We start from the raw sequence: 17,422 nt of genomic DNA on the forward strand, positions 1-17,422 counted from the left end.
GTCATTTTGATTTCTCCCAAATCCTTAATAAGCTCCTCATCCTTCCCTTCCTTCCACTGATTCTCTGCTGGTTGTCTGATGACGAAAATAACTGGGTATTTCAGAAACATTTCTGTGCAGCTGGGAATGTAGGGGAGTACAATAAGAGGTTAAAAAAAGAGCAAAGAAACAAACAAACCCTTCCTTTAGCAACAGAGATGCATTTTCAGCTTATTAGAGAGCCCACTATTGTTCAAAGAGCTCCATGTTTAAGTGAAGGCTTTGGATGATTTTTTTTTAAAGAAAAAAATATCGAGGGTCTTTTATCACTATCTGTTTTAATGCAGTTATTCATGAGTGCTCTTGCCAAGAGCCATACAAAAATCCTCCATGGTTTTTTTTCCGATCCTGCCCAAGAAGGAAAAAAAAAAAAAAAAAAAACCCCGACATCAAAGCGTGAGGTTCAGAACTTGAAGAACTGAGTCAACCAGAACTCCACATTCTTTGAAGTCTCCAAGCCTCCTGCCTGCTTATTAAAAAAGACAGGCTAAGGAAAAGAAAATGCTAAATAGTATGAGAAACAGATTAAAATAAACTAAAGTCTTTTCAGCCTTGTGATTCTATGACAAATACGGATTTGAAAACCGGGATGGGTAGTTCAAAACATCAGGGTAAATTAGCCGGAAAGCAGATGTGGCAATTTCCTTGATTTTCCAAAAAGGGTCTCGTTAATCTAAAAAGTGCACTTAGATGCGACGAAAATTAGAGTAAGGAGGAAGGCCAAGGGCCAACTGCCCAGCGGTGTACTTTTAGCCCAGGTCCTCCAAGGCCACCTGCAGTTATTAAATCAGAACAAACTTTCACTGAACAAATCCGCGACAAAACTGTTACTTCCGGCGCAGGGCTCGGTTAGGGACAACCAGCTCTTGATGGAGAAGTCTGCGGACCTCCGAGACAAAACTGTGTGTCCCCTTCACCAAAGGCAAGCTGAGGACTGGAAGGCAGAATGTTTCTCAGCCACATCACCTCCACTCTCCCCACAGCCTACCTGTGCCACTTCTGTGGATGGACTGCAGTTTGCTTCACTTCCGGCCCCTCCCTATGTCAGCAGAAAGAGGGGGAATAAGGAAATTCCCTGTTATGCCCTACAGTGCTTCCCAGAGAAGAGGCCCCATCCATGCACATGGGATGAGGCAGAGTAGAGCCATAGCACAGCATTCACGACCCAACACCAGCAAGTACAAAGGCTAAAACCAGTATGACAGTGAGGATGAATGAAGGGGCTGGTTCATGCAACATGTCCCACGTCTACTTCTGTTTCCAGGTAGGTCACTTCCGCTTGGAAGATCCAACAGTCCACACGGAACTGTAGGCTTGAAAAGCCTCAAGGAAGCAGGGGGGCGGGGCAGCAGGGGGCGTGGTTCCAGGAGGGGTTAGGACCTGTGTCTCAGCACTGATACTAACTCACTACTGGGAAACCCATATGGACGTACGACATGAAGGACATTTATCAAACTGTGAACAAAGAAAGAGCGATGGGCCGAACAATATCAACCAGGTTAAATGGAAGAGGGAGATAGATCGGCGTTATCTTTTGATTTGGTAGCAAAACATAGATTCTTATGAAATGGGCATGATTCGCTTCAAAGATGGAACTGAGCTATTATAGAATCCAAAGGCAAGATGCAATCTTGAGAAATCACTAGATAGAGCCTACCTGCATTCAGGAGTGACCAGGTATAAATTATCCTAGAGAAGTTAATGAGGCTAGCACCACTAACATCGGACCATAGCTTTTCAAAGTAGTGTGAAAACTTACCTTTTCAACAGCAAACGTTCTTATCACATATTCTGCCAGTAGTTCTGTTTCTATTAGGGTCACTTTAATGTCTTTATATATCTCTGTGTCATCTGGCCAGTATTTGCAGCATTTGACCTGTAGAAAACACAAAGGAAATGAAGGCTTTAGGGTTGTCTTCCTTTTTTTTTTTTTTTTTTTCTGTTCTGTTTTCTTTTTTGGAGTTCCCCAAATGATGGGCCACAGTATGACGTACGGGATAAAATTTGCACAGGAAAACAAAAGTTAAGTTGTCCACCTAAGAAGAAGGTTTATTTTTTTTAGATCACCTATGCTTCTTTTCTTACCCCAGAAGAAAACGAAGTTTGAGTTCTAAGAGTAGTAAAGCCTAGGAAGATCGTCTAAAGTTAACAAGTTATATTTATACTGCAAATATCCCAGGTACCGTGACCATTCATTTCCTGTTTATCTCTATTCAGGGAAGCGCCTGGAAAAATAAACGGTAAAAGGTAGTTTACAACATTTTTTAGCTCCTCTGAATTTAAAATTCCTTCTAGGTCAGAAGTTGCCTGAACATTTTTGAGGAGGCGTGCGCAGGAAGGAGCCGACTGTAAAGATTAGAGATTTTTCTTTTTCCTGAAGAAGAAAGTCACTATGTGGTTTTCCCAAGTTAAAATTACACATTCATTTTAATCTAAGTAAATTCTATATACAAAACTTGGTAAAATATGAGCCGTCTTTCCATATTACCAGAAGCCTGTAATCTAAAGATATTTCAGGTGGAAGAAATTTGTTGGACTTGGCCCCTTCTAGAAATTGATTTTTCATCCTGTAGCTCTCCCAGAGCTCATGGAAGCCTGGAAGAAGAGCAGGAGGCTGGGCCAGGCCAAGGGGGCTGTCCCTGGAGCTCTGTCCTTAGCCTTTTGCAATTCTGTCCTGAATTCCCGACAGCTTTTATCCATTCCTGTCGCTGTTCCTTTGTGGATGACTTCTGTACCTCTGACCCTGTTTCTCCAAGTACTGAATTCAATTTCAAACTTGTTTTGTGGGCATTACCCATGGAGGTCCTGCCAGCACCGCCACAAAGGCAATGTGTCCAAAAGAGGATCCCTGGTCCCCCATCAGCTGTCCTCCACTGACTTCCCAGGTCAACGACACTATGATTTCTGTAGTTACCCAGGCACAAAACCTGCCTATTCCTTCTCCAAAACCAACGGCCAAGTCTAAGAGGATTTTTGAATTCTCTCTCCAATATGTTTTCTGACTTTTTGTTCCCTCTGTCACAATCTTAGTTCAGGCTCTGGTACTTCCTGCGTGGACACTCTCCCCATACCAACCCAGAAGAACCTTTCCAAAGTGTAATCCCAGTGGCATTCACTCGCTCTGCTCAAGAAGCTTCTATTTCCAATGACTGCCCGTGAAATTAAACAGAAATGAAATTTAGCCCGGTATGTAAGGACCATTTATTTGGCCACAATGAACATTTTCTGCTATATCTTTTACTACTGTCCTTTTTACCACCATATGTTTGATGTCTAAAGACAAATGGTTTGTCCAGATCCCAGCTACTCATCCCATTCCTTCTGCTTGGACTATTCTCCCATTCGTACCCTCCCGGCTGAAGATTCTATCCATTCTTCAGAGTACATCTCAAATGCCACACCCCTTCAAAGTGTTTCCTCTAAAGATGTGAGCTCCCGGACCTCTCTCTCTTCTTGATCCTCTGATAAAGCGTGCCTGTTCTGTTAGTAGGACCCCCTTCTTACACTGCCTGGTCCTGCTTATTACTGGTCAGCATGCAAAGGGTGTTCAATTGCTTATTTTTGCAAGTCCTGCAAAATCTGCCATTGTATCCCCTACGTGCTAAACTAGATCCATGTAGAATTGATCTCATGGAGCAAATCATAGGATCAGCGTAGGAAGGAAAATCCCAGATTGGGAGAGTTTACAAACAGAAGTGTGGGCTGAGATGGCCTTTTCCAGAATGCCAAGCACCTTGGTATACTCATGTTTCAAGTGCGGGACAGGAGTGGTCATTATCTTAGCTGCTTCCTCAGGAAACTTTCTGGCAGCTGATTCAGTTCAGTTCTACGTAAGCTTTATTAGCTTTACTTGGCAAGATGTAAGCCAGACATGTTCGGGGCTGGGGACACAGTGGAGTGTTAAGGCAAAGACAGTCCCTGTCCTCATTAAATTTTTAGTCTTCTTTGGGAGTCTTTTTTTTTTCCTCCTGGAAACATTATCTGTGACTTTATAAACTATAGATATAAGTATTATGGCTTATATATAATATGTCAAAGATTTACATTATGATACCTTTGCTGCATTTAAAATACTCCAGAATAACAGGGATAATTTCTCCAGTTCCTCTCCTACACGTAAAGTGAATCTGGGCAGACCATGCATATTTGCGGTGGTGTCTAATTTGACGGCAACCCTAATTTCGCACACAGAACACACAATTACTTCACAGTGCTTCACAGTGCTAATGAACAAAGACACTTATAAAGTACGTACGGGGGGGGGGTCCCTTCTATATTGGGAGACTTGCTTTACCCTTTTGTGATTCCAGTTACGCAAGCCGAAGGCAGTGGATAGATACAAATGGAGTATATATGTGCACTTCTAAAATTAAAGTTTTCGATGTTATGAACATACAATTAAAAAAAAACCACCTACGTATTTCTCCGAAAATTACAAGAGAATAAAAACACTCACACCTGCATCCTATGTGTACTGGGTGTATCTTATCTAATAAAGACGCCTTGTTTGAATGCAATCGATGTAGGACATATCGCAAGGTCATCTTGCATTTTAGTCCCTTATCCTCCCCATCTAAAGATTTTCAACAGATACCGGTGCCAGGGGCTTCAACACCTCGGAGGTGGGGACACCAAAAGCCCCTGCAATGTACTGAAGGCTTAGCGTTTCTTTTTGGGACCGTTCTTCCAATTCCCTCGGGCGAGCTGGGGTTCCACAGGGAATGTCACCCCTATGCGCCCTTCGTGGCGGGCTCTGCCTGCTATCGCCTCCACATCCCCTGTGCCTCCCATCCCCCTCTCCCCCCGCCCCCACCGGTCAGATGCAGCCGGGGCACCCCACGCGTCTGCGGCAGGAAGCGGTCCTGGGGGCTAGGAGGTGGCCCTGGGGCTCTGGCTACAGCGGCGCCCCCCAGGGACAAGTGCCGCTGCCTTCCAGGTGACCCGTGAGAGACCCCGGCAGCTCTGAGTGCTCCCCACGCTAACTCCGCGCCACATGCATCACACCACCCGTGACTAGCAGAAAGGAAGCCTTGGGGTTGCTTCCTTCCAGAAGGCATTAGGGGCAGAGCTTTGTCCTGTGCGGAGCCACCTGGCTGGGCGGGCCCAGAAGAGGCCCACGAGCCATTTCGAATCCCGCCCTCTCCATCTCATCTCCCGCAATATCCTGAAATGGCTTGCCACATCTGTTTTTAGCCTACTAAAAACCTTTCTAAATTGGGTTCCTTTTAGTGTCTTTTTCACTGCTTGGACTGGTGTCAAGTTATTATTTTGCTACCAAAAAAAAAAAAAAAAAAAAAAAGGTAAGAGGAAGGTATGCTTTTCCAGATGCAGCCTTTCCATGCCTGGGGAAATCTGGGGCCGGAGTCACCTCCTGGCCTCTAGGGTCTGCATACAGAGATGTTAGGCCCAATGGTTTGAGGGGCACCTGTTGGAGCCCAGGGACCGCAGAACCAGATGCTTCTTTCCTCTGATCTCTCGCCAGGCTTGGCTGCCTTTTGCAGCGGGCGCTACCTGCCCAGCTTCTAGGACAGGCTGTGCCTCCCATGCACTCCGATTATGGAAGGCAACAGTCTCCATCCTGGAAAGCAAGGCTCTGATCAGGCTCGTCTAATTACCTGGGCGCCCCAGGGCTGGTTCCACCGGGTTATCAACCAGGCATCAGCCTCTGGGCGCTGCTGCCCGCCCATCACCAGGGAGAGCTGCGGGGGTGCAGGAGGAAATCTCTGCCTCCAAGATGATGTGGGCGTGTCTTTTTTGGCTTTAAAATTCACAAACATGAAACAGGACAGAAAGCAGAATAGTTCCGGCATTTCTAACTGCCTAAAATAAAGAAAAAAAATCTTCGAAGCTGATCATTTTCAACCAGCAGCCCAGATGATCCCATATACAGTCAAGTCAAAGGACCCCTAGGGGTTTTATGCTCCTTAGGCTGGCAGCGCATTACCATTACCGACGGGGCATCCTGACATCTCTTGAGCAGGTTCTCAAACTTCAGCAGGCAATGGAATGCCCTGGAGGGCTTGTTAAAACAAGCAGGGCGCCACCCCAGTTTCTGATTCAGTGTGGGGCCCCAGAATTTGCATTTCAGACCAGCTCCCAGGTGGTGCTGCCGGCCTGTGGACCACACACCGAGTAGCCCGATTCGGACAACAGGCAAGTTGACTGCCGAGTCTGGCTCTCATTAAGGCTGATATGGGGCTGGGTAAGGACTCAAGTTTGCTCCACCTTTGGCTCTTCGTCTGTAAAGAGGGGATGATTTCAGTTCCTACGTCAGTCATTCGAAGATTAAGGGAGGGATTGCCAAATTTGTCTGCACATTAGAATCACTTTAGAGGGTGGTTATTAAATTCCAGAGCCCAGGCCGTGCTCTGTGCCAATTAAATCATTATTTCTGGGGTGAGACAGAGGCATTAGTTCCTTGTAGCTTCCCAGGCGACTCCCAAGTGCAGAGAAGTTTGGCAACCACTGTATTAAGGGATATAATGTAGTTAAAACATCTGTTCCAGTGATGTTTCATTCAAATAATGGATATTCTTCTTTTCTTCTTCTTCTTCTTTTAAAGTTTATTTATTTATTTTGGAGAGAGAGAGAAAGAGAGAGAGAAAGAGAGGCAGAGAGAGAGGAGAGACAGAGGATCCCAAGCAGGCTCTGCACGGTCAGCATAGAGCCCAACGTAGGGCTTGAACTCACGAACCGTGAGCCGAAATCAAGAGTCAGACACTCAACTGACTGAGCCACCCAGGCAGCCCTTTTCATTATTAAGTGATAATTTTGTGATCTGGACTACAGGTGATCACGGGACTTCAGAGGGCAAAAAGTCCACAAAAAGTCTAGAGAGGTGAAGTGGGTTCTCCAGAGAAGGAAGAAGGAAAACGCTTTGACATGTGTGCCTGGTTTCTGAGGGGAAAACAAAACCAGTAGAGATTCCAGTGCTTCCTTTACTGTTCTTTCCCTGCAAACAATATTCTGGGGACCAGGAGGATTGAGGAGCAGTCCAGTCTTCCACGAGGGTGGTTTGATGAACTCTCAACAGAATTTAGGAAATGGTGTCTGTGATTTGCAGGGAGGAGATTCCTATCCAATAGAGCTGGGAGGAGTCCCAGAGAGAGCCAGCTTCCAAACACTCATTTTCAAGACCATTACAGCTGCCGCACAGAAGGCTTTCATGCTTGGATTTCAGCACTGGAAATCACTGCGTTCTCCTGACTGCGGCTGCACAGAGTGGCTCAGGGAGGGCAAGCGACTGGCCAGAGAGAGAGAGAGCCAGCACGGGTCAGGGCCGGCCTTCCTCCTGTCCTCTTCCTCCATTTCTCCTGTCCGAAAATAAAGAAACAGAAGAAAGGCAGGCACAGGGAGGGCTAGGGACTTGCTCCAGGAAATGAGCTAGATGGGCGGCGGGCGAGGGAGAGGCTGCAGACCCAGGCGCTGGCCCCAGGTTCAAGGCTCTCTGCGCGGAGGGAACTCAAAGCGGATTATAATTTCTGCCAGGTCTGGCTTCAGGTACCGATACCAAGTGGAAAGCAATAATTTTAGCTACCTTGCCTCATCAGGAGCAAGAGAGGGTATTCTGGGCGGGTGCTGGGGGCTGGAGGGAAGAACAGAAACCATTGCTCATTTTTATCCAGGATCACAAACTGCTGTGTTTCTGCTGGTGCCTTCTATATCACCAACCCTAGCAGCTGGCAGGAAGGAGCCTGGGGCAGAATGGGAAGGTCTATTTACGTGCACTGTGCATGGGTCCCAGGACTCGTTTTGCTAAGAAACTCATGAGTAAGAAGGCTTACGGAATTGAATGTGAGCTCTTAAACTGGGGGCACCATAGTGTGATCTAATAAACACATCTGTAAAGGGGTAGAAGAGAAGAAAAAGAAAAAGAAAAAGCTACTGTTTACAGTTTTCATTTGTCAAGAGGTTTTCAACAGCCTTTTTTAAAAAAAAAACAAAAAACAAAAAACAACACAAGAGCCATCCAAAGACAGAACGACCACAGTCCTATGTTCAGGGCCAGCTGAGTACAGCTCTGATAGAGATCTGGGATAGCAAGAGCTAGAACACTGCTACAAGCACAGTTACCAAAAAGAGCCCTAGCCAAGAACAGCTGGCAGCCAAGATCCCAAGAGAACAGATTTATTATGACCCCTCCCCCAATTTTTTATAGTGCTCTCGCAGCAATAAAAACATTCATTCATTTAAATACCCTGAAAATACAGATTGCTTAGGTCTCAGTGTGATGGAGTCATATAGACATATAGACAAGCTTTATTTTTCTTGCCAGTGAGCTTGTGGTGTCGTAGCCAGTGACTTACGCTCTGGGAGCCCCAGTTGTCTCCAGTGGAAAAGAAGACAATAGCACTGATTTCTTAGGGAGGTTGGGAAGATCACCTGAGATAATACATATCAATACTTTGCACAAGTACCTGGTTCATAAGAGGGTCCCTAGTTCCTAGTTTCTAGTTCCAGACCTACTTCCTATGGCCCTAGGGCTTCCCTTGGGCAACATCCTTGAAAACTGTTTGGAAACTGGCACTAGATCCTGAACTTCTGGAGGTCGGGAAAGTTTGAATTTGAGAAAAGCACTTCACAGCCTGAATAAATCCCCCTTTCACGCCTTCAAGCTCCTGTTGAACTCCCCTCCCCACCCGCAAAGCTTCTGGCTTTCTATCTGGCTTGCCAACCACACCGATTAATTAATGTTGCATACACTGCCTATAATGACGCACAAGGCCACACCCATGTCCGTAACGTTTGTTTTCACCAACTGCAAAGAAACGCATGGGCTGATGTGACTCTTGTGGCATTTTAAATGTCCACTTGTAGGGGCGCCTGGGTGGTGCAGTCGGTTAAGCGTCCGACTTCAGCCAGGTCACGATCTCGCAGTCCGGGAGTTCGAGCCCCGCGTCAGGCTCTGGGCTGATGGCTCAGAGCCTGGAGCCTGTTTCCGATTCTGTGTCTCCCTCTCTCTCTGCCCCTCCCCCGTTCATGCTCTGTCTCTCTTTGTCCCAAAGAAAATAAATAAACATTGAAAAAAAAATTTAAATGTCCACTTGTAGACCACCTGAGGAATCTGTCTTGTCCCTTTTCTCTCTACTTCATGTGGATGAATAGCATCCTAGACCTAGAGTCCAGCTAGATCAGTAAGCAACAGCTCTACATATATCCAGACGGCTTGTCCTCATCTTATTCAGTAGATCTGGCTTTGACTTTTAGCTATTCCCCGAATGTAAGTCCTCCCGCCATAGGAGGGACATTCCCCACTGCTAAGGACAACAGAAACAGCGGGTCACATACTCTAAAGATCATTCTGAAAGATGAGTTTCAGAAACCTTTTAAGCAATGATAACATCACGTGCGTATCTATATCTACATCTGCATCTATATTTATATCTATGTATCTCCCGAGGCGATATTTCTTAGAGTGAAATCTGATATATTTTTTGAGAAAAAGAATCCATATTTTTGTCTCTCTTGGGAGTCTTCATTTGTACCAGGGTAACAATTTAGATCTACACGGGACTTCTCAGTTCATAAAGTTTTCTAACTGTTGACTTGGTGCGAGTCGCAAAAAGAGCTCTGGCTAGACCATATGGAGGTTACCATCATTCTAAGTTCTAGAATGATCTGATTGCATGCCACCTTGCACTAATTTTGTGGGGCCATAGCATTATCTCTATTTTATGAATGCATAATCTGAAGCTTGGAGATATGAAAAGATGGACTTAAAAATTTAGGTGGTCGACACTGTGACTTCGATGTAGCCAAGCCTGTGTCTGAGCTCACGACAGTGGCATCTAGGCTGTCCTGCCAATCATCCAGACAGCCTCAAAAGCCCATGATGAGCAGAACCCAAACCAGGCATCGCTGGGGTAAAGAGAGGAATGAGCTACGGTTCTAATGCTTGTGAAGAGACAGGTATGTAAATTACAAATCTGACTCTGACTCACAGCAGAATGAAAGGCAAGCTTAGTAGTCATAGATACATTCCCCAGAGCCAACTGTTTGGGTTCAAAGCTTGGCCTCTTTTTTTGGCTGTGTGACCGTTGGCATGTTACCAAACCTCTCTGTGGCTCCGTTTCTCCCTTTGTAAAATGGGGATAATAATAAAGTTTTATCAAGATTAACTAGATTCTTGTTTGTAAAGCTCTGAGAACATGCTTGGCACAAGTGAGTGTTTGTGAAAACTAACAAATAAAACCTGCTATTGGAAGTCAGAGGAAAGAATATTAATTCTAAAGGAAGAGATTCAAACCTGTACAAGGGAGTCTACATCACAGATGAGAACAGAAAGATGAAGTTCAGTTTCCATGGGTGGACGGACTAGGGAAGGCGTTCTAAATGGTGAAAGTTGGCAGAGGCATCTCCAGGAAGCCTGAGTGGTCCGGAGTCCCTGTCGGGCTGGCGGGAGGGGGTGATGGTGCCCGGAAGGATGGGATTCTCCCAACAGCAGTAAGGACAGTTCCCGTTTCATGGTCTCCAGTTGTTCTGACACTGTCCTGGCTAACTTTGGTGCGATGATTTAAAATAACAGAAATGGTGTAGGGATAGGAGGTGTGTATTCGAGCAGCGGAGGAGAATGCAGAAAATGGATTTCTGCAGGACCCACATTTTTAAAGGGTACTTAGTCCCTTTGTGTGAGCGTGCATAATCACTGGAACCACCTCGGGGCTCTGTGCAGCCGAGCCAGCTGCCGTGCAGGGTGGACTGCTAAGCGCAGAGTGCAAGCCAGACGTTGGGATGCATGTATGAGTGGGTTGGGTACAGGGGAGCTAGGGACAGGTGATTGCCCAGGTTCACGTGTCAGGCATCTCTGTCACCAGCCGCTGGGTAGACAGCGGACAGCGGCCTGCAGAAGCCAGATGGGGTGATCACCGTAACGGATGCACCTCAGGGTTCCTAGAGCAGGTGAGCTCAGGGACTTGGCCAGATGCCTCTCCTAGGCTTCCAGGATGTGACCTCTTGGGATTAGTTACAGACCAGAAATGTTCTTGAAAACACACCCATACACACATTCTGTTAGGCAGAGGTATCTAACATTTTATTTTTAAGGACCACTGATAAAAAAGGCTTTTCTAACCTCTCTTGAAAAATATATTTAATGATGACACAGCATAGTGTAATGGCAAGAGGCCCAGTTGGCATGCAGGAGGGCTTGGGGCTAATTCTAGCTGTATTACAATCTAGCTGTGTGACCCTGTGAAAGTCACAGGAACATCCTGGTCCTCGGTTTCCTTATTTGCAGAAGAAGATAAGTAGATTACACGACTGTTAAAATGATCTCAAGTTTGAGAATGATCCAATTACATGACTCTAGAATGAATTTCTTTGGAAGCCACATTGCATTAGTGGTCAAGAGTGTGGTTCTGGAGTTCCAGTCGTGAACTGACAGATACCAGCTATGGAACTTTGGGCCAGTTTCTTAACATCTGAAGTCTTTAGTTTATTATCTGGGAAATGGGGACAGCACAATGCCTGTATCACAGAGCCATGGTGAGGGTCTAGAGACCCACCACATTGGTTAGCCTGTGAGGAATTTCCACTAGCTCTTAGTGGGGGTTGGCATTGTGCCCTCTTACCATTGTGTCAACACCTCTATTACTAAAAAGGGAAAAGCTCATAGTCTAGCACACCGGGTGCTCTATTGATTACAACAGCTTGCACTCTCTAGTCTATGCCAGGATAAGGAAGACAATGAGTTTTAATTTCAGAAGCATGGATCTGGGGTAAATTCCTCTGAGATACTCTGGGATATACTCTTGTTCCAATGAATCTCTTTGGGAAGGTAAATAGCTCTAAGGGTGAAGGAAGAACAAAAGAGGATCTTCTATGAGTCACTGGCCTCCCTGGGGCCTCAATATCTTCACTGTTCCTTTGCACTCTTCCTTAGGTCATCACAGGAATTGCTAAACAGAGCAAGAGACTTTGAAGAATGTAGGCACCTGCCTAATTCTTGACTGTACATTATATAAGTGTATCCTAAGTTTGGGAAATAGGTGATTTAACCAGTTGAATGGATCGAAACGTCTACAAACTCACTCTTGTTTTTGGACTCTCTACCCTGTAACATCAGAAATGAATCTATCATTGGTGAGATGATGAACGTACCATGCTTTTCTAGAAGAAAAATTCTCTGTCCTTCTATAATTTTAAGTGATAAGGGTTCTGTTTCTATTTCAAGGTAGAGAGTCTGAAGCTAAGAGAGGTAAACCCCCAAAGAATGAAGTTGTGCATAGTCACAAAACCATTCACTGAACTATTTCGCGTCTTTGGCCCTCTTCTCTGGGAGTCCCCCAACATTTACTCACATATTTACTTGGCCAGATAACCCCAAGCCTTAAAAGGCAGAGCAAGGCCTCAGAAGATGAAGTTAGCAGGTCGAAAAAGTAGACGTGGGAAAAACTTTTTGCATTCCAGATAGGACACCATTTACTGTGGGTTTCAACAAATTATTCAAGAATAGGATATACCTTCAGTGTGCAAAGTAGGGGAAAAACCAATTTCCGAGTGCTCATGTGAGCAGAACAAAGGTGGAGGCCTATTGCAGCCTTGAGATCATCCCATATTTCATGCAATTACACTGCCAACAAACTACAGCTGTATGCTGCCTGTGCTGGTACAAATGTGACCGGGGCTGCGCTATAAAAGCCTCAAACTAGGATACTCTTGTCCCAGGTGCACTGTCCATCTGCTACATACTCGGGGCCTCCACACTCTTAAGCATTTTATAGACGCTACGGCAGGTGACCACCTCCATGCACCCCGGAGGCAACTGCAGATAAAGTTCATAACAGAGTGAGACGAGAGAGGGTCTAAGGCCAGCCCGGTAAAACAGGGAATATGGTGGAAGGACCGACACAGACGAACACGAGGATTTTCCAGGACCTGCCAGTTCAGCAAGCGACAGGGCTTGACAGTAATGACCATAAAAGCCAGCACTCCGGCAAAGTCATCTCCATGGGTTTGGCCACACTGAAAGAGCTGAACTGCACGCAGCTGGCAGTTACCCAGGGAGCCAGGAGAGTGTATTTGGAGAAACACTTGTTATTCAGACCTGCAAAGTTGCTTTCATCCTATAAGATCCTGCCGCTGTGGCAATATTGGAGATGGCTGATAGGAACGCATCAGATAACTTAGAGCGGGTAAAGCATTGGCTCCAAAGCCTGATTTATAACTCATCATCAGCTGGATAAAAAAATCACTTCGCCTTTTTTTTTTTTTTATTGAAAGGGACATAATGGATTAGGACGAACTGTTAAGAACTTAATGCAAAAGGGTTCATTAGGTGGGCTGAATGTAGATTTACTTCTGTCATAACCAACAGAGCTGCAGTGAACTTCGTTCACGTCCATAATGAGCGTGTTGTACGCACATGTGTGACTTAAGATTTCAGCCTGTTCTCCCAACATGGAAGAAATCAAGGGAAGGAGATCAATAAAGAGAAATCTCCCTTGTACCAAATAGGTTATTTTGCATTAGCTTATATTCTTTTGTAACTATTCTTCCACTTCTTCAAAAACATTTACTGACTATTTTCTAGTACTTTCTATGTGTCTGGCCTTTTGGGACTCACAGATGAGATAGGCTAGTCTTTGCTCACAGAGGCCTGGGGTCTGGTGGGGGAGGGCAAAATGGTACCCAAAGGTGTGCTGTTCTCTCTTGTGTGCAACTGTGTGATTTGCCTTTAATATTGGATTGTAAATGTCTTTTTTTTAAACCTTTTAAAAATTTATTTTATTTTTATTTTTAAGAAAGAGAGAGAAAGAGAGAGTGCTAGTGGGGAAGGGACAGAAAGAGGAGACACAGAATCCAAAGCAGGATCCAGGCTCTGGGCTCTCAGCCCAGGGCCGCCCATGCAGGGCTTGAACTCACAAACCGTGAGATCATGACCTGAGCTAAAGTTGGACACTTAACCAGCTGAGCCACCCAGCCGCCCCTGGATTGTAAATGTCTTAAAGGCGGGGATCTTCCCTTCTGTTTTTCTGGCCCTCACCTACAGCAGGTTGAGAGGTCATCTGATACCTGCACGTTAAGGAATTGTCCCAGAAGAGCCGCAGGAGAGATGGACAAAGACTCCAAGGGGTTAAGATTTCTGCCGTGGATACCATCAGAGAAACAGGAGGTGTGTGAAAAAGATAGGAGCCTGATCCTGTCTTCCCCACAGGAAATTCATTAATTCGCTGCGACAATGCATACAGAATCCAGAAGACACAATGGTCGGCACTTAGAACGAATGACAGCTGGTTGTTCCCAATAAGGCAGAGAGCATTTCTGAAACTGAGGTAAGGATGTGCAAGTAAGGGAAGGAGGGAGGCAGAGAGAGAGAGAGAGAGAGAGAGAGAGAGAGAGAGAAAGGTAGAAGGAAAGAGAGAGATATGAATATATTTGGGAAGAAACTTGGATCAGGTACAGGGATGGCGGCAGTTCTGAAAGAGGTCTAGTCTAGTTACCCAAGTAAGTGAGCAAATGTGAGGAGGGCAATAGCCAGTCTTAAAAAAAAAAAGTAGGTATTACACACACACACACACACACACACACACACACACACATACGCTCATATAAACACGCATATTTATTTACAGGCACACTATTAGAAATTTTCTGGAAGTTGGGGTTAGCATTAGAGGTATCATATTTTACATAAGAAACTTCATTACTTTAAGCCCTAAAATGCAGTACTTAGAATTTAATTTAAAACATGGGGTGCCTGGGTGGCTCAGTTGGTTAAGTGGCCGACTTTGGCTCAGGTCATGATCTCAACAGTTTGTGACTTCGAGCCCTGCATTGGTCTCTGTGCTGACAGTTCAGAGCCCAGAGCCTGCTTCAGATTCTGTGTCTCCCTCTCTCTCCCCCTCTGCCACTCATGCGTCCTCTTTCTCTTGCTCTCAAAAATAAATTAACATTAAAAAAATTTTTAAAAAGGACATAATAAACCTTCACTAAGATTGAAGAATAAAGTTACGTGGTTTTCTCCTTGCTTTATTCTGAGAGTATCTCTTTCCTTTAGTCTCACATTTTTCAAAATTGTCACTCAATTTAGTAGTCAATGAAGTGTCTCCTAGTGAAATGAATTTATTTTACAACTGTATCCATTTTTGCATGTCCTTTATACCACAGTTTACCTTTCAATTAAATAAATTGGCTATCCAAACTGGGTTGATGGGCCTTAAGTAACAATCAGGGTTCTCTAACGGATCTGGGGAGAGTAAGATAACTATTTGCATGCATAAGGAGATAGTTTTCTAGATGCAAAAGTCATACTTGCAGCTACACAGAACATGATGGGGTGTACATAGATATCTCTATTAGATGACTGCAAGAGTTCTCCAAAGGAGCCACATTCTCCCCAAACCCCCTTCCTGCGGCATGCAAGGAGACAGATGTGGTGCTGCTGGTCAGAAATGTGTGCGGAAGGGGAGACTGCTTGATTGTGCCAGTTGCTAACCCAAGGCATCGTTATAGACATTTTTGAGACCTTTCGAAAAGAGTACCTTCTCTCAAAATCCTAATTTACTGTAGTCAGATTAGATCATTTTGAAAAGAAAGTTTATAAATTATAAACCGAGCATCTTTACGGTCTGCACAAATTAAATATACATAGAACACCGACAGAATTCGTCCCGTTGGTACTTAATCACCCACTGCAGTATTCTGCTCCAGACCTACAAAATTCATGTATACTAGTGCGGAATAAATAGGAGTGGACAGCTCTGTCCTGAGGAAGCGACCCTCCTGTCCTTCTACTGAATTCATTCCCTTTTGAGAATCCAGACTCCACACTTTCCTCCCCGCTGCTGGTGTTCAGAGAGGAGGCAGTGAGCGCCAGGGAGGTCCGGAGGCCACGGGCATTAAAACAGATCTGAGCTGCAGATGCCATCTGTTATTCAAATGGGTCTCCAGCCAGAACGTAAACAACATACAAACGTTCCTCATATAAACACGGAATTTTAGAGGTCACTGGGCCCATTTCTGTTCATTGCGAGGATGCGTAAACTAAGGCCGGGTGGTGAGAACCCGCTTGGTTTAGTCCCTGAGAGATGCCCCCAAGGCCCTAGTGTTCCCCTCTGTCAGTTCTGCGAGGCCTCTGGCTCCCGGCCGCCCCAGATTCCTGTGCAGCTTGGTCCTGCTGCCACCGACCTCATCTTGCTGACACCCTCCCCGATTCATACCTTCTTCCTAAGACAGGAGCATGCCAGCTCCTACTCCAGGCTGACCCCCTTCCCCGGCGTTCCTGGGCCTCCCTAAAATAGCGATTTGTCCAACTTCCTTAAGTCTCTCAGCCCAGGGCCTTGCTCCTATCGTCACTGGGGAAAACGGACACCATCAGGAGAGGGTGCTGGTTCAAGTTTTCTCTTTATGTTTTGGTTCCGTTTATCTAAATGCACCCTCGTCTGTCTCTGTTCTGGCTCAGGGGAAACGCTGTCACCTCTCATAAGGATGAACTGAAGACCAGCGCTCTGGATGCCCTGCTTCCTGCCCCTTCGGGGAGAAAACTCCCTTGGCTGTCCACATGCTGATGTTCAGTTTCTCTCCCTCTCCCGATTCTTTCCTCAACCCATAATACTTTCAAAGGCCTTCCACCTTTAAAATAGCCTTTGATTGTTCAATGGTCCTCTGTGTGCTGCCATATTTCTCTCGCTCCCCTTCTCAGCTAAGCCTCTGACGAGCTCCCACTCCGTCTGTGTGTTCTCGTTTTCTGCTGTGGCCTTGACTCTGCAGACTGCCTTCCGTCCTCCCTGTCTGTTGTGCCTACAGGTCATTAGGTCACTCAACCTCCGTTTCACCCACTCATGCTCTCTAATGTGTTCTTGACTTCCTTCTGGGGAACTTCTTCCTCCCTACGGGGTGGCTTGCCATTTAGGGGCCCTGGCCAGCGAGGGATGAGCATATGAACCAACCTGGAGGAGTCAGATGCTCTGGTCCCTGTAATGTGAATCCTGAGCACAGCGAAAACGGGCCGCAAGTTGTCGGCACGCGTCCTCTCCGTGCCGGCACCTTGACCAGATTGGCCATGAGGCCCCTCCACTCACTGGCCCTCTGGAGTTGGTGCCTTGTTTCCTGTCTGTTTGCAAGCCGTATTCTTCACATCAACGTGCTGAGCTCCTAATGTTCTTCCAGTAAATTTCCCTTTGGCTTAAATGAGCCTGAGTTGATTTCTGTTGCATATAATTGAAGGGCTCTGATGGGTCTTCCCTCTGAAGCTACTCAGGCAGAAGGTTACCAAAGACTTTTCCTTGTTACATTCAATGGCTATTTTTTTCTGCCTTCCATACTCTCCTTCTGCAGAACCTCCACTATGTCCCCTTTTCCATGTCATTCTGTCACTCAGTCCTTCAGGGGCTGGCTCTCTGCTTCCCACTCCTCAAGTGCACACCCAGCTCTCTGTGATAAA

The 17,422-nt window shown here is 45.7% G+C and overlaps 1 protein-coding gene across 5 annotated transcripts in view; it reads right to left on the bottom strand.

The window, feature by feature from the left end:
* PTPRM (protein tyrosine phosphatase receptor type M) overlaps positions 1–17,422 on the bottom strand; it is a 797,090-nt gene that overhangs the window by 29,757 nt on the left and 749,911 nt on the right. For all 5 annotated transcript variants that reach the window (XM_047827576.1, XM_047827574.1, XM_047827573.1 and 2 more), the window contains one exon: positions 1,799–1,915. In XM_047827576.1, coding sequence (XP_047683532.1) covers positions 1,799–1,915 — 117 coding nt within the window. The remainder of the gene's footprint in view (positions 1–1,798; positions 1,916–17,422) is intronic.

This window comes from Prionailurus viverrinus, chromosome D3 (genome assembly GCF_022837055.1).
Source record: "Prionailurus viverrinus isolate Anna chromosome D3, UM_Priviv_1.0, whole genome shotgun sequence".
Taxonomy (NCBI): Eukaryota; Metazoa; Chordata; class Mammalia; order Carnivora; family Felidae; genus Prionailurus; species Prionailurus viverrinus.